This window comes from Neolamprologus multifasciatus, chromosome 14 (genome assembly GCF_963576455.1).
Source record: "Neolamprologus multifasciatus chromosome 14, fNeoMul1.2, whole genome shotgun sequence".
Classification (NCBI taxonomy): domain Eukaryota; kingdom Metazoa; phylum Chordata; class Actinopteri; order Cichliformes; family Cichlidae; genus Neolamprologus; species Neolamprologus multifasciatus.
Window position 1 is genome coordinate 1,494,409 of NC_140452.1, and position 23,836 is coordinate 1,518,244.

At 44.2% G+C, this 23,836-nt stretch overlaps 2 protein-coding genes and 1 long non-coding RNA gene across 7 annotated transcripts in view; 2 read left to right on the forward strand and 1 right to left on the reverse strand.

Moving 5' to 3' along the window:
- Nucleotides 1–18,542, forward strand: part of chp2 (calcineurin-like EF-hand protein 2) — an 88,435-nt gene extending 69,893 nt beyond the window's left edge. Inside the window, exons 1-7 of one of the 2 annotated variants that reach the window (XM_085130805.1) lie at nt 13,246–13,400; nt 15,541–15,613; nt 16,848–16,928; nt 17,080–17,204; nt 17,282–17,343; nt 18,050–18,172; nt 18,411–18,542. In XM_085130805.1, the coding sequence (XP_084986931.1) occupies nt 13,334–13,400; nt 15,541–15,613; nt 16,848–16,928; nt 17,080–17,204; nt 17,282–17,343; nt 18,050–18,172; nt 18,411–18,464 (585 nt within the window). In that variant the 5' untranslated portion in view covers nt 13,246–13,333 and the 3' untranslated portion in view covers nt 18,465–18,542. Of the gene's footprint in view, nt 1–13,245; nt 13,401–15,540; nt 15,614–16,847; nt 16,929–17,079; nt 17,205–17,281; nt 17,344–18,049; nt 18,173–18,410 lie in introns of those variants that run through there. The other variant, XM_085130806.1, reaches the window with a different exon arrangement.
- On the forward strand, nt 3,525–6,155 carry LOC146502880 (uncharacterized). Its single transcript, XR_014877876.1, has 2 exons — nt 3,525–5,341; nt 5,403–6,155. It is a non-coding gene; the product is annotated as an uncharacterized LOC146502880 (long non-coding RNA).
- On the reverse strand, nt 18,403–22,977 carry LOC146502881 (claudin-1-like). Of its 4 annotated transcripts, XM_085130804.1 has the most exons (7): nt 22,639–22,977; nt 21,631–21,648; nt 21,336–21,576; nt 20,805–20,969; nt 20,304–20,385; nt 20,109–20,222; nt 18,403–19,241 (listed from the first exon to the last, which is right to left on the reverse strand). In XM_085130804.1, the coding sequence occupies exons 3-7, from the start codon at nt 21,550–21,552 to the stop codon at nt 19,148–19,150; spliced, it is 672 nt and encodes a 223-aa protein (XP_084986930.1). In that variant the 5' UTR covers nt 21,553–21,576; nt 21,631–21,648; nt 22,639–22,977; the 3' UTR covers nt 18,403–19,147. The 4 variants fall into 4 exon arrangements, with proteins under 4 accessions (XP_084986930.1, XP_084986929.1, XP_084986927.1 ...); XM_085130803.1 differs by lacking the exon at nt 21,631–21,648 and having other exon boundaries at nt 21,336–21,630; nt 22,639–22,974; XM_085130801.1 differs by having other exon boundaries at nt 21,336–21,639; nt 22,639–22,974.
- Between the last annotated feature and the right edge of the window lie 859 nt (nt 22,978–23,836).

The window sequence follows — 23,836 nt, forward strand, 5'->3', positions numbered from 1 at the left end:
ATCAACCTCTCACATGTTTAAGCTGCGGGAGATTTCACTTGTCATGTTTGCATAGTAAGCTAATGATTGATAAGACGATGTCAGAGGAATTGGTGCGCAAATTATCATCACTCACCAATCAGTACTGTCGCTCTCTATACACAGTTCACGCGATTGCAAAGTGAAAGCAAAAAACAAGCGCAAATTCAAACGCGATTTCAGTATGTCACATATTGACAGTGGCCGATGCCAATGACATAATTACCCAGCTACATTTCCGAAAGAATGCAAAAGCATTGACATATATTTTTCCTTCCTACGATAGGCCGACGGGCAGGGCAGAGATAGATTTTGGTAGCCCGACTGGAAAAAAGCCCCAGGACGTCGGGCTAGCGATTTTGCGAGCCCTGTATCTGATTGAGGAATCACTCATCTTTGGAAAAGAGAGTTTATTATGGAGAAATGTCTCTTTCCAAAATAAAAGCTATACTATACGCTTCTTCTGGGCTATATTCTCAGCAGCATATTAAACATATCAGGTCCCCATAAGGAGAATCATGTGCTAACGGCTGTCTAAATGACTCGGGTAAATTTGTAGCATGCGTGCTTGTTTTTGTCTGCTTCCACTTGTCTTTGCACTAGGATGATGTCGGAGTAAATGTGCAGTCATATTGGTTGTGTTCCCACTAGTGCTGTCAGCGTTAATCTGAAATGACGTTAACGTCACAACACGGCAAATCTCCGTTAACGAGCTACCGCGGATCGCCTCATGAGTGGGGCTGGAAGACGTCAACACATTAACGAGCTAACTGCGCTAAAACACTAGTTCCCACCAATTGAGCATTGCTGGCACATCCAACATACTGTTTTACTTTTGTCCATGACACGCTTACCTTCAGGGTCATACCTCACATGAAAACCAAAATAGTTCCAAACGCCAGATCTGAATGAGGGTGGGGGAGGTTCAATTTGCCATGTTGCAACTAGCCTAGCTTCTGTCTCGCTAGCTTGCCCTGCGCTCAGTGAATCTGTGTTCGACTACTCCGCCTAGGCTGCACTGTCGAGCGCAGATCCACTGAGCGCTCAACACAGACAGCATCGTCAGAAGGAAAGTTGATAAAATAAATTAAAAATGTTGTATTGTTCGATACATATGCGTACCGAACCGAAAGCACTGTATCGAACGGTTCGATATCGATACGAGTATCGTTGCACCCCTAATATATATATGTATATATATATATATGTATATATATATATATGTATATATATATATATGTATATATATATGTATATATATATATACATATATATATACAAGTAACGCGTTACTGCCCATCTCTGAACAACACAAACCAGTGTTGGTCAAGTTACTTGAAAAAAGTAATTAGTTACTAATTACTGAAAGTAATCCTGTTATTTTACTGATTACTTATTTTCAAAAGTAATTAGTTACTAATTACTAAAGTAATCCTGTTATTTTACTGATTAGGTGATTATTTACCTGCCGCATTAACGGGAGAGGACGTGCAAACGTTACCGCTGCTGCTGGGTTGAGATTCACGAGTCCGGAATTAAAAACACGACATTCATTTAAGGTCATCGTGTGTTTTGTGAGCAAATGCTTTTGCATATTCGTAGTGTTTCCTCCCTTAAATTAAATATCTACCTTTCAAGTATTGCAAGTTGTCCTGTTGTCATCCGTTCTCGTGAAGTAAAACCAAACTTTTGAGCGTTTGAGCCGCCGTGTTTCCTGCCAGGTAAATGACGCTCCGCAACGTGGCGACGTCATTCGATACCCATCCCTAGTCACCTGTTTAGCAGGAGTGGGGCGGGTGGAGGTTTGTCCACAGTGGTCATGTAAGTGGGCGGATCCGGGGGTTTCTCTGTGAGCGTCACGTTCCCGTGGCAGCGTGCTCGCTGCTCGCTCAGATTAGAAGTTTAATTTTTTGCTGTAGAAAGAAGTTTTCTTCCCAAACAGAGTGCACAGCAAGTAATGTGATTACTTCCACGCTTTAAACGCTGCATGGTCGTGCTCTCTCCATCACTCCATGTTAGCCATTGTTGATCTGCACAGTCAGCAGTAACGCAGCTTATGGGAAAGTAACAGTGAAGTAAGGGATTACTTTTTGCAATAGTAATCCCTTACTTCACCCATTACTTGAAAAAAGTAATTGGATTAGTGCCTAGTCTACGACAGAGTATTAGGGACACATTAAAAATATATAAATATCATTTTGAGAATAAAGTAGAAAATTTCAAGATTAGAAGCAAAAATGTGTTTTGAGAAATAAGTTCAGTGAGTTTGGAGACAAGCTGCCTCGTTCGCTTTGCCCTCCGAGTGAAACTAAAACCAGCAGTTTGTCTTGAAACTGTAACCTGTTTATTTCTTAAAATACTGTTTCAACTTGTGACTTTAATCTCAAAATGTCAACTTCATTCATAAAACGATTGTTTTTTTCTTAATGTGGCCCTGATAAGCTGCTTTTTAAAGAGGGTGGTAAGCTCTTCCACAGGTTTGAAATTCCCAATCCGCCTTTGTTCTCAGACGGGAAGATGGAATCTGTCAGCACACCTAAGGATCCGGTTTGGAGAACAGGAAGGGGGGATGAATTCAGCCTCGAGACACTTTGTATTTCTTCTTTACAAGTTTTAAAAACTAATTTCACCTGCATTCATTTAGAAAACAGAACCAAAAATCTGTTTTTACATTTATAATTTATTTACAATAAAATGTCATCAGAAAATGTGAACGTTGAATCAAACTTAGAATCCAGAGTGAAATGTGTTGATTGTCTTTTCTCGGCGAAACAGAAATATAACAGCTGAGTTCATTTGTTTGTGATTGTCGGGGGTTCTCGCCCCTCCGGTGGGCCAGCTTCATGAACACTCTGGTTCAAAGGCCGGTGAGTCATCGCCAGCCCAGCGTTTTTAAGAGAAAGGGAGGAAATCTGATTAGCTGGCAAGAAACCCAAATTCTTTATCGGGGCTTTTACTCTGTATGTTCTTACAGTAAATCAAACAAACCTGTTTTAGGGATCGGTGACACTGGAAACTCCCGGGTAAGGGAGTGGTATACGAGATGTTGGCGGAGTCTTTGGGGTTTTCAGCTAAGAAAGTAGATCACAAGTACGATAGTCTAAGAGATGATTATCTGGTTTGGATGGACAGTATGTGCACTGGATGACTGGGAAACTCATGCAGGAAGTAGGCTTGTGTTGCAGGAAACAGGACTAAAATAGCACAGCTGTGTCAAAGGTATCTCTGATGTATCTCGAGATTTCTCTCTCTGCAGCGTTACACATCTCTTTATCGTCTTTGTGTCAGTTCAGTGGTGCGACGTCACAGCGTTGTTGTAGTGGCTCCACGTCTTTTCAGGCCCTTTGATAACCGTTCTTCTCGTCGTGCAGCAGCTGGTCTCACGTATGCAGATGATACCATCATGTTTATTTCTGAAGGAGTGTTTTTACCTTGTTGTTACATCATTTACGAGACGAGGCGGCAGGAGGATTAAAAGGGTTAAAAAAAGATTAAAAATCGAATTTCCAACCTGGCATCATGGCAGCAAAAGTCAAAAACACAGACACCACCCTTTCATCTTGTGATTTTAGTTCTAGTTACGTGTTCCAAACTATTCTGTCTATGCAGAGGGTTGGTGTGATGAGAGCGTGATGGGGAGAGCAGATGATCTGCTCTACAAAACCTCCAAAGATAGCAGCCAGAAGAAGAAGCGGCGAAAGACAAAACTGGTTTTAAGTGCTTAAATTTAAGTCAAAAACGTGTTCAGAATTCAAACTAAAAGGAAAATGCAAAACACAAAAGTTCAAAGAGCGTGCGAGCCACTTTGTACCTGCAGCGTATTGTCTAAATGCTCCATCATGAGCACCTTCTGCAGCAATCAAAACTCTTATCAGGATATAATATCAATGAGACTGATAGGGTGACTACAGGAAGCTGTTCTTTAAACGGCGTATAACCAGGTCTGTCTGATGCTCTGACCTGGTGCTTCCTCTCTGAACTTCAGTGTTCGTGAGGTGACCCTTTACCTTGTTTGTTTCCTTCTGGTGTGAGTCACTGAGAGCTGTTTACCTACAAACCTGCAGCTGAATCTGGACTCGGATCAGTCTGAACTGAAACAGAAACGATGCACAGCAATCAGTCATGTCGTGGTGAATGATCCGCCTTCTCTTTGTTCGCGATCCTGTCATCGCTTTGTTGTTTTACATGAATTGTGATTAATGGACGACAATCAAGAAGAAGTAGAAAACACTTTAATTACTCGATGTTCAGCTTTTCTGTTTATACCTCAGGCCTGCAAACTAATAGAACGGACACACTTTCCACATCATCTTCACCATGTTTTTCCTGACCCTGCGCTTCATCCAGAGGAAAGTCAGCAGGTTGGGTTGCTAAACAAAATCATAAGGTGCTTTCAGACTCCAGGAACTTTTTCATAATTCTTTGAACTACTGGAGGAAGTACCGTGTCCACCCTGCAGGAACTAGGAACTTGTGTTTTTTCTTTTCAAGCGATGTTTGAAGGTAGATACTCCACATTAAGGTGAGATGAGGCAAACCTTTGAGTAAAGATAAACTTTGCTGTTTGAGTAAAGTACGACTGTTATGAAACGGCTGTGTGCAGCCAGGAATAGGACCCAAAGTGCAGCCAGTCGGAGACAAAAGGTGACCTTAAACACAGCTTTATTGCTGAACTCAAAGAAGGTAACAAACCTGAGGCTCAAATAAACTCAGGCAAGCAGACAGAACACACAGCAAGATGAGGGTAGATCACAACACCGACAAACTGAAACACAGAGGGAGCAATCAGGGAGTAACAGGAGGGAAACACAGCTGGGACAAATCAGGCCTAACGAGACAAAGGAAGCAAAATCAGATACATTAACATCAGACATGGACCTTCAAAATAAAACAGGAAACAACACTGAACTAAAGACACAGACTCACACGCAGCCACTGCAGCAGAGGGAACGAGACGTGAACCATAAGACACAACACCGACAAAGAAACCAAAGACTAGAAATGATAAATAATATAATCAACTCAAACCTCTGGGTCAACGACACAGGCACCCTAACAACAACAAAGCAACCACAAGTGCACCACTGCTGGGATTAGCAGGGTATTCCAGACTTCCTTTTTCCCCAGGGCCTCAGTTCCTCTTGGGCTATTCTGGGATGCTCCCCGTCCTGATGATCAGATACAGGAACCACGTCACCTCCCTCCAGATGTCGAGCTCCTCGCTCTACCTCTTAGCTGGAGCCCAGACATCCTGCAGAGGTCAGTAAGGTCAGACCGCATGTCTGCAGTCTGATTCTGTCCAGGCCTCCTGAGCATAGGTGAGGGTTAGTCCTGTGAATATGCAACAGGTGACTCTAAGAATTCACCAAACTGTGAAAAAATCAGTCTGTATGCAAAACATACACTCGTGCAACTGCAGCACCCCTGAAACTCTGCAGCACCCCAAAAAACGTCTGTACATACGTAGGAATGTGCTGTAGTTCCTGTAGGAGGATGAAGGCCTGCCGTCAGAGCTGCAGGTAAACAGCAAACGTCAGACACACTCCAGCCTGACAGCTGAAAGCACGACACTCAGGCTGTGGCTCCGCTGGTGTTTTGGGACTCTCGTCCTTCCTGCCTCACTTCACGGGACTGTGTTCCCTCTGCAGGTTATACCTGCAAAACCTAAGCGCTGTACCTGCCACATACCACCTCGTGAAAATCTGCCCTTTCACTCCAGAAACATCAAACAGCGGGGAAATCCTTAATCCTGGGATTAGTAACCCGTGATACTGCCTCACTGGTTCTTCTGCTTCTTAAAGATCGTGGCGGTTAGTCACAGGCAGAAATGTCCGTTCAATGAGGAGAGATTATTAGAAGGAAGTGAACACGACTTATTGATATACTGGATTCAGTTACGATGTTCGGCGATCGGAATGTCAGCCGGGAGAGGGATTAGGCAGGACCCCCTGGTGGTGGAGGCGGAGATGAAGATGGATGCTTGGATGGAGCCTCAGTGACACTGGGAGGAGGTGATGTAAACAAATCTGAAAGGGAAAATGATGGAGAGCACTGATTTAAACCACATAAAGTGGAGGCTGATTGGCCTGAAGAGCAGTGATGCTGCAATGAGAGCGCGGGAAAGTGGAAGTGATGTAGGTCTTAGATTAACCACCGAACACCTGGAAAGCAGACAGATGTGAGACTGCAGATCTTCGTTGTTCAACTTGCACATGAGCTTGAATAAAGCGCCAGAGATCCTCCAGCATCACTGGCGAAGCCTGAAAGATGTCCACAGCACGGTCTGCAGACACCAGGGCAAAGAAAAGCATGACTTCAGAGATCTGCCATCAGCGCCCCGACACTGCCGGCGTTCCTGGTTTCCATTTGCCCTGCGAGGCCAAAGGTCACACACCTCCAATACGTCTGTTGCCCACAGATTTCTGAATACTTCGATGCTTTTATGTGCTGCAGATGATCACATATTCAGAGTCCTCACAATTTTATGTTGAGCAACATAAAACTCACGAGAAACTCATCTCACTGATCTGCTGTTAAGTAAACTCATCAGTTACAAATGTTCCTCCTGCTCTTTATTTTTCCAGCGTTTTGTTGTTTCAATCCCATCTTTTATGAGATGTGTTGCTGTCATCAAATTCTCATTGGATACATTTATGTGCTATTGGGAATAAAAGATAGTTTATGAGACTGGGAAATCACCGCCTTCCCTTATTTTTCACATTTATAATTTTACACAGCATCGCAAACAACACGCAAGTGTCAAATCAAAAATGCATTTAGATATTAAGATGTTCAATTCGACAGAAGTCAGATCGGCGTCTCTTCTTTAGCTCCGCCTCGCAGACCAGAAGCTGAGGTCACGCCGTTTACAGGATTTCAGTGAGTTCAGATCAGACGCTCCAAATGTGAAACTGAACGTTCATCAGTTGAATATCAGGTTAAATCACTGCTGATATGTCGAACACAGCGAAGGGCTTTACCAGAAACAGCTCTTACATAACTGGCAGGTGTGTATGAGTACACAGGTGACACGGGGAAGGCCTGATGCCAGCCGCTGTACAGGAAGTGAATGGGCGGAGCTCCGTGTGAGTCACAAATCTGATTGTTTTCTTGTGTAAACATGAAGTCAGTTCAGTGCAGCGGCTTCCTGTGCAGAGACGGAAACAGGCGGCGGGGAAATACCGCACTCGCTCTGATTGTGATACCACCGTTACACACACACACGCGCACACACACACACACACACACACCAACCCTCATGTGTCCTGCTGCTGATGTACGAGCAGAGTCTCATCCCAAACCTCGTCGTCACGGAGACCACCAGCTTCAGCTGCGTCACTGTTCGGTCCCACCAAACGAGCAAACACAGCTTATTGGATCAGACTGCAGGACTGGTTGTACTGGTCAGCTCCCAGTGTGACTGCTGGAGCTGAAAATATTCTCCTTAAAGCGTTCATTTCTTTTCCTCGGAGAAAAGTATGCGAGGAATGTAATTATATAACTGTGCCCTCGTTTCTGCAGACAAATGAGAGGATACGCTCAGCGGTCCAGCTTCTACCAGGAGACAGACCGACGGAGAGGAGGAGGAGGAAGATCCCACTGAGCCCACGCCGGCCTGTAATGAGACCCAACATCCTGCCTGTTGCACTGATTGCTTTACAAACCTGCACGAGCACATCAGCGCTCCTGAAAACAGCTCGCTGAGAACAAGACGACCATCAGTGCAAAATATTCATGCATTTGTAAAGCAGGAAATCACATTCCTGCTCCCCAGAGGATCAAACCTTTAGACTTTAATGACCCCGTGAGACTCCACGAATACTTTTTATGCTCGTTTCATTTGTTCGGTGAGGACATGGATGGTTTTAGGCCTCGGCTTTGTGTTTTGACCCTACCATGCTGGTCTTTGGAGCTTGAACATGGAGGTTGTGGGGACTGACTCGCTGGAGCCTCTAACAGTGTGGCTCCTGCTGCTGTGCGAGGTTACACCTGTTTAACACCTGAGGCTAAACCTCAGGTGTGTGAGGTGATGAGGAACGTCTGCACAGTGTCATTAAATCTGCTTCTCTTTTAATATTCACTGGATTTTTACCTCTTTTGGCTTCTCAGCAGCTTCTGTGCACTAACTGGCGTTGGGCAGTCGAGGGAGTTAAACAGGGTCAAAGTTCACTCAACCAGGAAAACTTCATTCATTTCCTGCTGGAATTCTGCCAACACACACACACGCTGACATGCTTTCGGTTTCATTGTTTGTGACAGTCGGGACAAAAGCCCAGCGAGGCGGAGCAGCCTGTTCCTCTCACATCCATCCACACCTGTCAGTCAGTGCACCTGTCAGTCAGCCAGAGTGGGCGGAGTCAGACTGCATATGAGCTGTAGTTTGTCTACCTTTGAACCCCTGCTCCTGTTATAATCAAAAGTCGAGGTCTCCGATTGGCCCGTCGTACACTCACAAACCCTCGCTGTGATTTTGCTCAAAGAGCCACAGACGGCGTGTTTGATCAGGAGCAGCTAGAGCGTGCAGCCTCTCACAGCGCACATCCTGCACGACGGGGGGGGAAAGCCAGCGTCGTGCTGGTGGTGCATGCTGACAGCATTGGCGGTTGATGCAAACGTTAAAAAAATCCTAATCAAACTTCACCTGCAGAGACAAACCTTAGTTACTGTTTCTGAAAGCTCCAGGCAGCTTTCATCTCAAACCACCGTTATGTCAGACGGATCATCAATCACACTCTGCAGGTTTTCCAGGTCGGGTCAAATATTTTCCACCGTTGGTTGTGTTGCAACCACATAGACTGTATATAAAAGATGGACGTAGCCACCTGTTGGCATGAGGATGTTTCAAAGCTCGCTGCTGGACCGCCGTGTTGGTTTTTTGAAGTGACCGTATTTGACCAGCAGGACGACCAAACTTCCTGCATCCATGAACTTTACAGGTAACGACATGCACCTGTCAAAGCAGCCACGCCCCTTAACTAAAATCCAGATAGAGCAGACACGAAGGATTAAACATTTAAACTTTAACATGGGAGTCTACGGGGCCTCTGCTGGACATCAGAGGAACTGCAGTTTTCACACTTACCTAAACTATCACCTCGATTTCATAAGCACAAAGGTTTGTGTGGTTTTGAGTGATTTTCTGCTGGTTTTGCTTTGTTTTGGGGAATTTAGTCTCCTTTTGTGTCTTTGTAGCTTTGTGTGATTGTGTGACTCGTGACAGAGTTTATTGACTTGTTGTTTTAGGCTTTTTCGTGCCTCTTGGTCTTTGTGCATCACTTTTTAGTGTTTTCATGTCTCTTTTTGTTCATTTTGTGTCCCTGAGATATTAATTTGTGGCTTTTTTAAACCCTTTTTGTGGTTTTGAATCCATGTTAGTGGTTTTATGTCATCATGAGTCATTCAGTTTTGTGTGGTTTTAGTAACTGTTTGTGATTTTGAGTCATTTTGTGGAGGTTTTCTGCTTCTTTGTGATTTTTTTTAGTCGTTGTTTTGTTGCTTTTCCTGTAACTGTGTTGGCAGGTGAAAAAGTGGTGCAATGACACCTGCGAGTTCCCTGTGACTGCTGCGGCATGCGGCCTATTGTTTAGTCTGTCATCCAAGTACTCGCCCACGTGTCGCTTGTCACCGCATACCCAACATACCTGTGCTTTCATTTCCCAGCTTGGAAAAACCAAATCTCAGAGAGCAACCGACGAAGAAAGGGCGAGGATTATGGGAAATGGAGACCGTTGGCTGGCTCGATGCCCCGATGAAACCATTTTTATTTCACTGGCACACGTCTCAGAAAGCACATCCTGTAAATAACAGAGTGAACATTTGCTAGCTTTTTGTTCTTGTAAGGTAATGCTGGAGTTTCCCACAAACTTCTATCCTCCCGAGAAGAAAAAAACTGTATTAGAGGTGAACTGTTGTTGTGGTTTCCTTCCTGTTTGTAGCTAACAGAGGCCCAAACACATGAGATATCGCTGAAAGCCCAGGATGTTAGCAGCTCAAATAAGTCAACAGATATACCAAAAACAACCATCACAGAGGACATGGATGAACAGGCTGGGTCTCAGGAGGCTGTGCAACCAGGAGTGTTTTTGCACCCAGACGAGTCGCCCCCTGCTGGCCATTTAATTGCATCATTATTCTACAAGTGGAGGAAATGGTCTGAGCTAAATACACAGTGCAGTTGTGCCGCAGGTGCAATAAACCCGGCCGTGGAGCTGAGTGCACCAGTGCAGGACCGATGTGCTTTCTGAATTTGCTGGGAGCCGAGGAAGGCTTTGACACATCGCTCCGACGATGGAGGAAGCACTGAAGCAGAAGTGTGATTACTGAGTCTGTTGGGCGAGTACGTCACTGGTTACCTTACTGACGGATAAAGCCTTGGACTGTGTTTGAGAGTCATCATTAATATCATCACGTTGGGGTTTTATTCCCTGGCTGCAGTGCTTCTGAGTGACACCGGGCGGTTTTAGTGGGAACGTCTTTGCCAGGACAAGTTTAACCAAACCGACGCATCGGGCATGTGACGGGACAGGATTTATGGTTCGTGCATATCCTGCAGTGCTTTTCTTTTGACAGACAGAAAGCAACAACTGATAAACAGAACTGATAAGTCAATTTAAGTGTTGGCAGGAAAGACTGAAAACTCTCTGATAACCGGCCAAAAAAGGCTTGACTGTGTCCAAGTCCGGAGGGAGAAGCTGAATTACTTCTGATAAACCATCAGAGCGCTGCTGGTAATAGCATCTAAATGTGCCACAATCAAACACACTTAAAGCTGCTTTGGGGCCACTAGGGGCAGCAGGACCGTCTGTGGAGCTCCACGTGTTATTGATTTATCTTTGATAAGCTTTTTACCGACGTGCTCAGATGCTCGTGTGCACTCCTTCAGGTCTGTCTGCTGTTCAGAGGAAAACCCCACACCTTCACACGTCTGATTGCTGTACTTTCCCTCAATCGCTTCAGCTGACAGTTGAAACTCGGCTCTCTTTCATTCTGAACGCGACTGATTCGGTCACTGTGAGTGCTCCGTGAGGTCTTCTAAGAATATTGCTGCCCGTGTCTCTCTGATGAGCCTTTCACTTCTCCTTCACGACTTGAACTCGGATGTTAAAAACAAACAGGAGAAAAATCTGTCTGAAAGTCAGAACTCGCTCAGAGTTTAAACTCAAAGATCACCTGTGGCAGCGGTAACGTATCAGCACCAGAGATGGGCAGTGTAATCCGATTACTTTTTTCAAGTAACGAGTAAAGTAAGGGATTACTATTGCAAAAACGGTAATTAGATTACCGTTACTTTCCCGTAGGAACGCTGCGTTACTGCGTTACTAAAACTGTGATTTTTTGCGAGAATGTCTCATGACAGTGACGTAAGCGAGTGTGACGTTCGTGACAACAGCTGTGTGCAGATCAACAATGGATCATATATCGAGTGCAGAGAGAGTATGAGCGTGCAGCGTTTAAAGCGTGGAAGTACTGACCTTACTTTGAGTTTGATTCCATAAAAAGTGACAAAAACATTAGTGTCCGTTGTGCGTGGGAAGAAAACTTCTTTTTACAGAGAAAAAAACCCCTAAACTTCCAAACAAGCACCGAGTAGCTACGACGTAATGGGAAACTCACAGAGAAACTCGCGGATTCTTCCACTGACCGCTGCACACCTGCACCAGGGTAACCCTCCGCCTACCCCACTCCTGCTTTACAGGTGAAAATAGAGCAACAGGACCGCTAGTCTTTGACTTTATTTATTTTCTGCTGTGTTTTACTTGCATCTATTTGAAAGACTGAGTGTAAACACACAAAATATTTTATTTTATGTGCTGGAATGTGCAGAAAATAGGTTTAAATGTTAAACTAATTTCTTCCAGTCAGAGAATGTTGCAGATAATTAAATGTTTGTTTGATGCATAAAGTTAAAAGATTAAAACTAATAAAACAAGTTTTAAAAAGAGACTTTTCCATTTGATTACATTTTGTATGATGATTATGCAGAAAAAGTAGAATTGGGCTGAAAGATCTATCACTTTATCACCTATTCAGGTTGTAAATCGTGTTTTTAAAAAGTAACTAAGTAACTAATTACTTTTGAAAATAAGTAATCAGTAAAGTAACGGGATTACTTTTTGGGGGAAGTAATCAGTAATTAGTTACTGATTACTTTTTTCAAGTAACTTGACCAACACTGATCAGCACCATCTTCATTCCTCACGTCCTCTAATCATCAAGCTCAAAATCAAGTTAGAGTTTTCACTCAGGGGAGATGCACAGGGCCAGGTGAGGCCAGGTGAGGTCAGGTGAGGTCAGGTGAGGTCATGACGGGGCGTTTTTTTTTAGTTCTTCTTTCAGACACTTTTCTTTGAGTTTTGTGTCATTTTGGAAAATAAAGAGTGAAAAAAAGATTAAATATCTAAAGTTAAAATTCTAAATACAGTTTACAAATATTACATGAAAATCAAATCTGATTACAGTTACATTACAGTCATAAAATGTATGTAATACTCCTCACACAGTCTCAGCGTGCGCTCTAAAGACACCTCAATCTGCAGACTCATGAGCAGAAAGTCCACTGTGAGCGCGCTTGCTGTGCACATATATGTGGAGACTGCTCCATCTAGTGTTCATTAATGGACCGACGTGTTTATTCGGTTTGAAGATCAGAGTTTCCCTCAAAGCTCTGAAGCAGCTTTCACAGTTAGGTTGGATCGGTGTGCAGGGCCGGACCAGACCGACTCAGCCTCACAGAGTCTTTCTGCTTCTATTTGATTTCATGACACAAAAATGACACCAACATTATTATTACGCCTCTCTAAGCACATCTGAGCAGCAGCTGTTACTCGTCACCATTTGTACTCATTGTTTCAGGGTCCTGGTTAGAACAGAAGTCTTTGTCTGGAGGTGGTTTCCCAGATTATGTTTTTGTGACAGCCAAACAAAAGAGATAACTGTTTCTTCTTGCTGTACATATCAGTGCTCTGTATGCAACCCCCCTTCAGGAAATACTTGTAAACCAAACATCTCCTCTGGGAGACGACTGACTCAAACAGAGTTCGGGGAGGGGGGGTCGAGCCGTCACATATCTTTGACATAATCCTCAATCGTTCAAACTCAATTTGCTCTTTATCTCGTGCAGCAGTTATCTCTCAGAGCACAGGCGTACAGTGGACGTGTTTATGGACCTCCCGTTGATCAGAGTGTGGTTCTTGGCGAGCTGTGATTGGCTGGTCTGTATGTCAGCAGCGGGCGCGAGCAGAGCGCAGACAGAGATAAAGTCATCGAGCTTGAACCGCAGCAGCTGAAAGTCTGGGTTTAGCGACACCAGCAGCAGGATGGGCTCCAGCAGCTCCCGCAGGAACAGAATCCCCAACGCCCAGGAGCTCATGGACCAGACCGGATGTGAGTGTTTCCTCCTTTGAAGCATCTGAAGCAAGTTTGAGGAAAAGTAGAGAGGAGAGAACAGACGAGCCTGGGATGAAGTTTACAGCAGTGAAAAGTCTTTAATATCTCAGGTTTTTACAGCATGTATGTACAAGCGCACATCGACAGGCAGCTGAGGGAGGTTTCCAGCTGTGATCAGCCTGTAAATACAAACACAGAATCTCATAGATTCAGATTTTATTCATAACTGAACATAAAAAACTGTGAACATGAACCATGGTGATAAAAATATGAGCTCCTTTAAACATGATGGCAGCGACACGTCTGTAAAGGTAGGACAGGTCCATGTTTGCTCTCTAACATCAGTCTGATGGAGGATTCCAGCTGCTCAGCAGTCCTGGCTCTGCTTCTCCTCTTGCTGCTTTCATGAAGCTCCAGATGTTGTCAGCTGGTCAGAGGTCTGGACTGCAGGCTCCTCTGCTCCTCTGAAGCCGTGAGGCTGTTATAGAAGCAGCAGTTCAGCGTCGTCCTGCTCAAACACAAATGTCCTGAGAAGCATCAGCATGGAGCAGATGTTGCTCTAACAACACTTTACACCTTTCAGCACTGATGGAGCCTCCAGATGTGCCAGCTGTCAGTTCCATGGACACTGACGTCCACGTGTCCTGTCGCTGTCCTCGTCCATCCCTTTGTGTACCATCTTCTCAAATTCAAATCATCTCAAACTTGAACATCACGCTGAAGTACCAGCGAGGTGTACCCCTAACAACGAGCTGAATGTAAACTTCAGGACGTGAACATTTTTCTTCTTTTAACGTAAATTTAAGAAGACAGTCGTTTCAGAGGCTCTAAAGGTGCTGATGGTAAAATCTGCAGCTTCATTAAAAGCTCAGCGGGGTTACGACTCAGCTGCCCAGTTTAAGCTGAATTCAGACCAATATTTACTGGTAAATGTGTGAGCATGTGTATACACCTCATACATATGTTACACACTTAAATGTCTCCACACAGTCTGTTTGTTTGAACCACAAAATCCGTCATTAAATGTCAATGCTGGGTGTGTGCGTGTACTCGTATTTCTCCCATCGTGGGGTCTTGATTTCTTTATTGGGAAAACCCCAAAACAGTTATTGTCAATAGGGTGTGTGTGTGTGTGTGTGTGTGTGTGTGTGTGTGTGCGTTTGTGTGTGTGTGTGTGTGTGCGTTTGTGCGTTTGTGTGTGTGTGTGTGCGTTTGTGCGTTTGTGTGTGTGTGTGTGCGTTTGTGTGTGTGTGTGTGTGTGTGTGCGTTTGCGTGTGTGTGTGTGTGTGTGCGTTTGCGTGTGTGTGTGTGTGTGTGTGTTTGTGTATTTGTGTTTGTGTGTGTGTTTGTGTTTGTGTGTGTGTTTGTGCGTTTGTGTGTGTGTGTTTGTGTGTGTGCGTTTGTGTGTGTGTGTGTGTGCGTTTGTGTGTGTGTGTGCGTTTGCGTGTGTGTGTGTGTGCGTTTGTGTGTGTGTGTGCGTTTGCGTGTGTGTGTGCGTTTGCGTGTGTGTGTGCGTTTGTGCGTTTGCGTGTGTGCGTTTGCGTGTGTGTGTGTGTGTGTGTGTGTGTGCGTTTGTGTGTGTGCGTTTGTGTGTGTGTGTGTTTGTGTGTGTGTCTGTGTGTGGACTCAACATCACTTTCAGCTGTCTTTAACACTGTGGAGGCGACGCTGTGACTTGTTGCTGTTTCCCGTGCGTAAACTCGTCGTCGGCTGTTTGTCGGCGTTTCTGTGGCAACGCCCTGAACTGTCCTCGCTGATAAGGACACTGTGGGCAGATAAACACGACTGTGCTCGATGGCTGATTAAGCCCAGATGAAACATTAGTTTTTCGTAATAAGAAATATAATTATATATAATTATATTTCTTTTATTTTGGGGCCATAAGCTATTCGTTTTTGATCCTTTCTTTTTGGTTTCCTCTATTTGAATTTTTTCTCCATTAATTTTGAGCGATTACATAATATATTTAACATATGCACACCCTGGATACTGCAAACAAACCTCTGGTGTATTTGAGGTATTGACATACAAGTTACTGTTGACGACAGTCACACTTCTTCCCTCAGCAAGTGTTTGCAAAGACTGACTGAGCTGTTAATGTTTATTCTGTGTAAAGAACAAATCTTGTCTGTTTCAGTCTCGTCTGCTCATCTCCTCCGTCTGTACGACAGGTTTGAGAGTCTGGACAGAGACAACAGAGGATGCCTCAGGTGTGTGGACGCACTGCTCACAATCATCATCATCTTAATGACAATAATTGTGTTTTTATAGGGTTTGTTTGTTTCCCCAAAAAACATCCCAGAATGAAATAAGCCTGAAGATGAGTTTATTTAGTTTATTTCCTTTTATTTATTTATATATATATATTATATATATAATAATAATAATAATATATAATATATATATATTATTATTATTATTATAATAATAATAATATATATATATAATATATATATATATTATTATTATTATATATTTATATTTATTTATCGTTTTCTGCGTCAGAAATATGTGACACTGCTGCAGCAGCGCTCCCCAAAATCTCACAGTCACGGGAAACATGAAGAAACAAACACTTCAAACACTTAACTCGAAACAACACAAAACAAAACAACTTTGCAAAGTTCCCAAAGATGTTTCTAGACAACCTGCCGAAACGCTGTGACCTGGTCAAAGACCAGACTTAAGCTTCATCAGCTCGCTCTGAGAAACAGGAAGTTGGAGGATTAGACTCTGATCCAAACCAGTTCAACACCTTCATCTTCAGGATCTCGTTCCCTGATGTGTCCAAACATCAGCGTCACACAAAGTGTCAACAGGATGAATTCAGAGTCACTGTTACTGTGTCAGGTCTTTAATGTCTGCTGGCTCCAAAGCCCGAACGCCAACCCGTTTGATGAAGACAGACAGTTATACTTTTATTTCATTTTGGCTTTTTGTTGAGCTTCAGCTTTTCCAGAGCAGTTTTTTCCTTTCAGTTTTAGTTTCAAAATGTTTACTTTTAGTTTTTAGTGTTATTAATGTTAGTTTTAGTCTTTTTAATTAATAATGTAATGAGGGCGTACGTGAGCATGATTTAGGAAAATCCGTCCAGAAAATACAAAACAACCTTTTGAAAGCAGCGACTCACAGTCCTGAGGACAAACTGTGATAACATTAATCAAAGTCTAAAACTTCTTCTCTATCTGTAGTTTAGTTTCTACGTTCATGAAATCCTTTCACGTAGTTTGTTTACGTCTACTTTAAAATGTTTTTTCACATCTAGTTTTGATCTTTAGTTAAGTTCGAGTTAACTATAATAGCCTGCTTTAATATGACCGCTCTTAAACATCACGCTGGCTGAAAGTAAAATGTTTGCTGAAAAACAAACAGGTCATGTTTCTTTATAAAAATCTAAAGATTTCAAACAAAGCCTCTGACTGTGTGTCTCCTTCTGTGTCGCAGCCCTGACGACTTCGAGGCGCTCGGAGGTTTGGCCATGAACCCCATCGGAGGCAGAATCATGGAAGCCTTTTTCTCCTCGGGGTACGACAGCCTGCTCTTATCAGAGGATGTTTCTGTAATGACAGAGCAAAGACGGTCACATCAACTCATTTGAGTTGCAGAGGTCTAGACTGATTGACAGGCACGGGTCAGGTGATACTGTGAAGGGTAAACAGGAAGTATCTCTCTCCAGACAGGAAACCGTGGACTTTTCCTCCTTTGTCCGGATTCTGGCTCATTTCCGTCCAACTGACAGAAACCGAAACAAAGAAGGAGCACAGCAGGAGCTCCCCAGCAGCAGGACCAGGAAGCTCAAATGTGAGTCCAGCTCACTTTGTTCCGTCTTTTATTTTATCTTTGTGTCCAATAAAGAAAATAATGTAGAAGCTGCTCAGTTGCCTTTCAGCTGTACGATCTGGACCGAGATGGGAAGATTTCCAGAGAGGAGCTTCTTCAGGTCTGTATCCACTTTGTTGTTGCACTTTGAGAGTTTTCATTTCTTCTCCTCATCGCTGACAAGTTCATAGTTCCTTCCCATGCACAGAGACTCTCCTGTGCAGTCTGTCTTTGGTGTGTGGGGGTCTCACCTGCAACCAGGACGCAGGAGCTCATACTCACGTTTGGTTAAGATCAGGGGTTTTGCATGGCTGCAGAATGGAGGGAAGTGAGAGAAGCATTTTTACTTAGCTGAAAGAAAACATTACCGAGCCCCTCCTACAGTATAAAGCTAGCCCATTGGGGTGGTTATTATTTTAGAAAAGTGTCAGGTACTTTGGCTGATCCCTTATTTCCAAAGTGTTTCCCACAGCAGATGGAGCCACGTGTGGATTTGGCACTAGAGGAAAACAGTTGCTTGGCCCTGCTCCTGTACTTGAGCTGGTTTTCTTTTGTATGTGAGGTGAATGCGTTAACCATTACACCATGGTTTAAATACAAATGGAAAAATTTGAGGTGTTTTTGTGCTCAGTGAACATTTTTGCCCTCAAAGAAATCTGTGGCGTTAAGCTAGTTTTAGTTTTCTAGAATCAGAAAAATAATCGTGTGTCATCTGCATAGAAAGGTCCACCGCTCGCAGGTTCTGTAGTTCTGCAGAGAAACGGGTCTCAGAGAGGATTTCGATCAGCATCGTTGGTACATTAATACTTGTGTCCTGCGTCCTTCAGGTGCTGCGGGCGATGCTGGGGCTGCAGGTGACGGAGGAGCAGCTGCAGAGCATAGCTGAGCGAGCCATTCAGGAGGCCGACCTCGACAAAGACGACGCCATCTCCTTTGACGAGTTCAAAAAGGTGAGACTCTTACCTTCTCCATGCTGCATCTGATCACAAATCTGGGCTCTAATTTTCACAAATACAATAATAAATGTATAAAATATACTGTGTGTGGTTCAAACACCTCTCAAAGCTCACACATGATTTAGGACCAGAATTTATTTCTGTCTGAGAAACAGAAGAAGAAGAAGAAGGAGGGACTTTCTTCAAATCAAATTTATTTTAAAAATTATTGTTGTGTTCATTTGTTTTTCAGTCACTGGAGAAAATGGACATTGACACCAAGATGAGCGTCAGCTTCCTGAAATAAAGACTCAACCTGCTAAGAATTTACATCAGCACAAAGATCCCAGCAGGAAACATCTGCAGAGTGAGATCAGCTCTCAAACCAACTGGAGATCTGGTGGATGGACTGATGTTACTCCTGTGCACGCTGTGACATGTTAACAGTCTTAAAAAGGGAAATAATAAAGTTTTATTCAAACCTTTCAATGGATCGTTTTATTTAACGTTTAATTAATGTTTGTTCATCAGTGATGTCATGAAGCTTTGTGTGCATTAACAGACATCTTTATTCTCTCAGTTTCATTTCACCACACGTGTTTCTTTCTCTGCAACGTCACATTTGGAAAATGCATCTGTCAGCATGATTAGTTAGATGCTGACCTTTCCCCTCTTTAATATCCTAAAAACTGAAGTAAACTATAGAAAATTAATCATGTGAAATTAATTCAAACATACAGGTAAATGTGATTAATAAAAGTAAAATGTAAATGAACCACAAAGTGTTTTCGATTGAAACAGCAAAACCGAATAAATAAATTGATCTGTTGTAAAGTTCTGAGAGCGATTCCCTGTGGCGCCCTCTCGTGGACACACTTGGTACTGCTTGGCCACACAGCTTCAGGAGACCTTTTATTTGCGGTGTGATTCTGAGGCGATTCCATGTTTCAGAAAACAGCAGGAGCCTAACAAAGGACGGTGGAGGTCGGTTCAGACGTAAGCCTTGGAGCCGCTGGCGTCTGAGGCCGGAGCTGCTCTGTAGATGCTCCGACCTTGGCCGGTGGTGGAGTAGTAAGAAAACTGCCTGCAGGGGAGCAGATGGACGTTAGAGGGCGGAGCAACGGCGATGTACATAAAACTACGGAGCCCCGCAGGGGACATGGGAGAAAAAAAAAATTAAGACGGACTTTTGCGAGATCTCGCAAAGACTTTTTTTTTCGCCGGGAAAGCGGTGTTCCTCCCGGCTGTAGTAGGTCTCGACCTCCCGTTAGCTTCGAGCTAGTGGCTAACAGACGTCTCCGAAAACGTCGGAGCACTTTTGCAAATATGTGATGTCTTGTAAACTGAGCAAGTATCTGACGTTTACAAAACTACATTCACGCCTCAAAATATCTTAAAAGTGTATTTTGTGACCCAGAAAGAGGAATATTACAACTAAGTAGCTGCCGCCATTGTTGGAATTCAGCTTTTGCAAGTTTTGTGAGATCTCGCAAAAGTCCGTCTTAATTTTTTTTTCTCCCATGTCCCTTGTGGGGCTCTGGATAAAACAGATTCACTCACCAACGTTTTTAAACTATAGACATACTTTATATAATCAGATTTGTGGTCGTCAGCTCGTCTGTTACCTGAAGTGCTCTCAGCTGCACAAAAGCTTCACTAATATGCAAAACCGTCAGTTACTCAACACTCATGTGCCGACTCATTCATTTTCTTCTTTTTTTTCATTCTTCTTTATGATAATATAAATTCAGAACTAAGTGGCAACGTCTGTACAATGAATCCTGCAGTTCCTCTAATGTCCACCGGGGGCTTCAGCAGGAAGTCCCATAGACTCCTGTGTTAAAATGACCAACTTTACTTTAGAAATAAACACGTTTACAACCTGATACAAACTTAGAAGTCGTTACTGAGCATTAAATAAGGAGACAATGATGATGGTGTGTATGTTTACCGAGCAGGTGGGCTGGAGGGAGTACTCTTACTGGAGCAGCAAAGCATAGATCCTCCCAGTATGGCCAGACCAGCAGCTGCCCAGCCCAGATACAGACCAGTACCCAGCTCGAACCTGCAGCACAAACTCTAAAGATTCAGCAGCAGTAACACACACACACACACACACTGCTGTGTGAGTGTGTGTGTGACTCACCGGACTCCTCCGTAGAGCGGGTCGTAGAAGTCGTTGATGACTCTGGCAGCGTACCAGGACACGGCGATCAGAGTGAAGAGACCTGAAGAAAAACACAGAAGATTCAGTTTCCAGCTGCTCGAGCTCCGGCGTCTCTACACATCCCAAAAGCCTCGTTTTAATCTGAATATTTTTTAGATGTTTGTTTTCAGTTAAATGAGGAATAAAGATTATTCCATCCTGATGTGCACATGCAGCGACATCTGTTCTCTAAATATCAACATTTATTCTTCCACAGAGAAACTCTCCCAGTGAAGTTCTGATCATAACACAAACAGACTTTATGTTATCATCATTTACATGTTCTGTCTGCGTCGACAGTTCCTGTACGACAGCCATCATTTGAAAAAACTGAAATTGCAGCCTCCAGTTTTGTGCAGGTTTAACTGCAGGAAGGAGAAATTAATGCTGCTTTTTTACAGGTGTTGGGTTTGTTTCTGCTCCAGTCCTGAAGCCTCGTACCCGACAGGATGAAGAGGATCCCTCCGCTCAGGACGATCTTGGCTTTGACCTGCTCGGGCGTTCTGCCCAGTTTGGTGCATTTGAGTCCCAGCACGGAGACGATGATGGAGGTCAGGCCGAACAGCAGGGACAGGATCATCAGAGCCCTGCAGGTCTGCAGGTGAGCTGCAAAGCATCATTACAGGTAAATGAACATCTTCATCATCGCACAGCTTTTGCAGATTTTTTATAAACCCAGTTTATGTTGTGGGAACAAGCCATCATCTGGTTCCCACAACATTAAGCAGCATTGTCCTCGTGGGACTCATTAAAGGGCCTGTTTGTCATGAACTCGCTATAAATAAGATGTCTGACCTCTTATTTCTGTCTCGGCTCTCAGGCAGAAACAGAAATGAGTTTGTTTCCAAAACGAATGCTCTCATAAATGAATGAGAAATAATTGTCCTTGCTGTGGACCTTTCCCGTGCTCCCATTGAGCCGTCATCATAGCTCCATAAAAGCTGCTGATGATTACGAAGCAGCTGTTCTCACCCGACAGTCCCAGCACCGTCTTGAACTTGCTGCACTGGATGGAGCCCATCGAGGTGGCAGCGCAGCTCATCCACAGGCCCTCGAACTGCCACTGGCTGGTGGTAACCGACTCCGACTGACTCCTCATCTTCCACACCTGGTTGGAGGTACAGCTGGACTGCAGACACCAGGACACCACGCCCAGAAACAGACCCACAATCTGCAGGCCCACCACCATTCTGCTCAGGGTCCCCGCACACACCTGGAACACCCGGAACACCTGGAACACCTGGAACACCTGGAACACCCGGAACACCTGGAACACCTGGAACACCTGGAAACACAGGTGATTTTGAAGCAGGAGGCACGAGCTGTGGAGTTTGTGGAGTTCCTCAGGGCTCTGCTCTCGGTCCACTATGATTTTGGTTTACTCTCACACACAATCTCTAACATGAACGAAAAGATGACGCCTTCGTGTGACATCCGACACCTCCATGAAGTATCAGTGACTGAAATTAAGCTGAAATTAAGCTGAAATTAAGCTTACCAATCAAAGTAGTATTAAATGTTGTGTTTAATATTATTTTTTACTTCTTCAAGAACTCAGATAATATTCTGAGCTGATACTAAAGATCACAGGAAAACAGCACAGATCAGTGACGTGGACCAAAGTCCAAAGAGCAGCTTTGACTTCGGTGTTTACAAAGTTACTCTGAGCTGTCTGCAGCACAGAGAGTAAATCACCACTGATGGTGCACGAGCTCCCTGTGGGAAGTTTAGAACCAGTTTGTAAAACACAAACTCAAATGCAGGCGGTCGACTCAAAGTCAACTACTTCCCCATCTCGGTGTGACTCCATAACACGTGTAACAGGATTCATCAGTGATTATAATAAAAGTATCGCTGTTGGGACACTCGCTGGCCACTTTATTATGTACACCCTGCTCGTACAGGTTGGACACATTTTTTCTTCCTTCTGTTCTCGTTCTTCGTGTCTCAGATTCAACGAGGTGCTTTTGAATCGGGGATTTTGAATCTCCCATTGCCCCACACCCCAAAGGTGCTCTGCTGGATTGGGATGTGGTGACTGTAGAGGCCATTTGAGTTGAAGAAACTAATTTCAGGGAGATGAACAAAGAGGACGTGTCCGTCCCAGCAGAGTGCATCCACACTATCGTGTTTTCATTAAAAATAGGAACTATCTGGAAACGTGAAGCTCAGTTTCTCCCGTACAGACCTGTCGAAACACGTCAGCTGAGCCAGTCGTTAAAGGCTAAAGTGCAGCTAAAGGTTGACGGCTGGAGTCCGATGGATCGGTTCTTACCGTCGGCACAGGTTTGGAGGTTGTGGAGAGGCCTTCTCCAGGGTTTGTGTCTCTGCAGGCGTCGCTCGGGTTGTGTCTGCGATGTGAGGCGCGGCGGTTTGAAGCGGGTCTGATCTCCTGAGCTGCTGCTGTTCAGGGTCGATGAACTCTGGGAAAGGCCAAACCGTCTCTAAACACACATCAGTATCGACAGGAATCCCAGAGTTTCACCTCCCACGTTTGTGACGAGCTGGTTTCAGCCGTCAAAGATAAAGCCCTGCTTCCACGCAGAGGTGGGACGAAATATACCAAAGGAAGGAAATCTGTGGTTTAAAAGTCCTTCAGAGCCGTTTTATTAAACTGAAAGCAGCAGGTTTCCTGTCCTGCTGCAGCTCCTCTCCTCTCTGTGATCTTTTATCTGGGAAGTCCTCTCTTATTTTAGTAAGACGACTGCAAACAAGCTGCAGTGATTTTAACAGCACGTTCCCTCAGGAACCAGAGGGTTCGCACACCTCGCACCTCCTTCATCAAGTGTTTGGTTTGAAAAGCTCCAGATGTTTTCAGCTGCTGACAGATGTGGAGTTTAATACTCCGATTCTCTGGATGTGGGAATACGCTGAATGATCCCTCACAGATCATTCAGCATCACGAGGCCTCACAGATGTGCTCATGTCTGATCTCAGTTGTGAATCAGTTTAAAGGTTTGAATGAGTGCGAGTCTCTGAGCGAGGGTCGGTCTTTAGTTTGAGGGGTGCAGTGTTCATACCGGAGTCTCGTTCATCGATCACAAGCTGCTGCGCTTCAGCTGCTCTCCTCTCTGCTGTTGGTTTGTCACAAAGAGTGAAGCTCTGCCGTCATTATCAGACCGCTGCCTACACGACTGAGGGAACAGGTCCCTACAGCTGAACAAAGACTGTATCAAGACAATGGCTACAAAGCAGCTGTTAGTATTTTGTTTACTTGATGTTGGTGCCGTTTTGTTTTTGTTTTAAACTTTGAATAAATGTCAGAAAATCAGGTTTTGATCAGTTTATTTTTCCACAACACAAATATCATCGAGTCTATTTTAAGAAAACCCGCGAGCATCACGGGGCGTTATTAAAGCTGTGAGCCAATCGCAGCAGGCGTACGACGCTCTCCGTGACGACCCTTCAGATCGCGCTCTGACACCATCGCTCTGATCTGTTGGTGGACTTCAGCCTGTTTGGCAAACACGGTG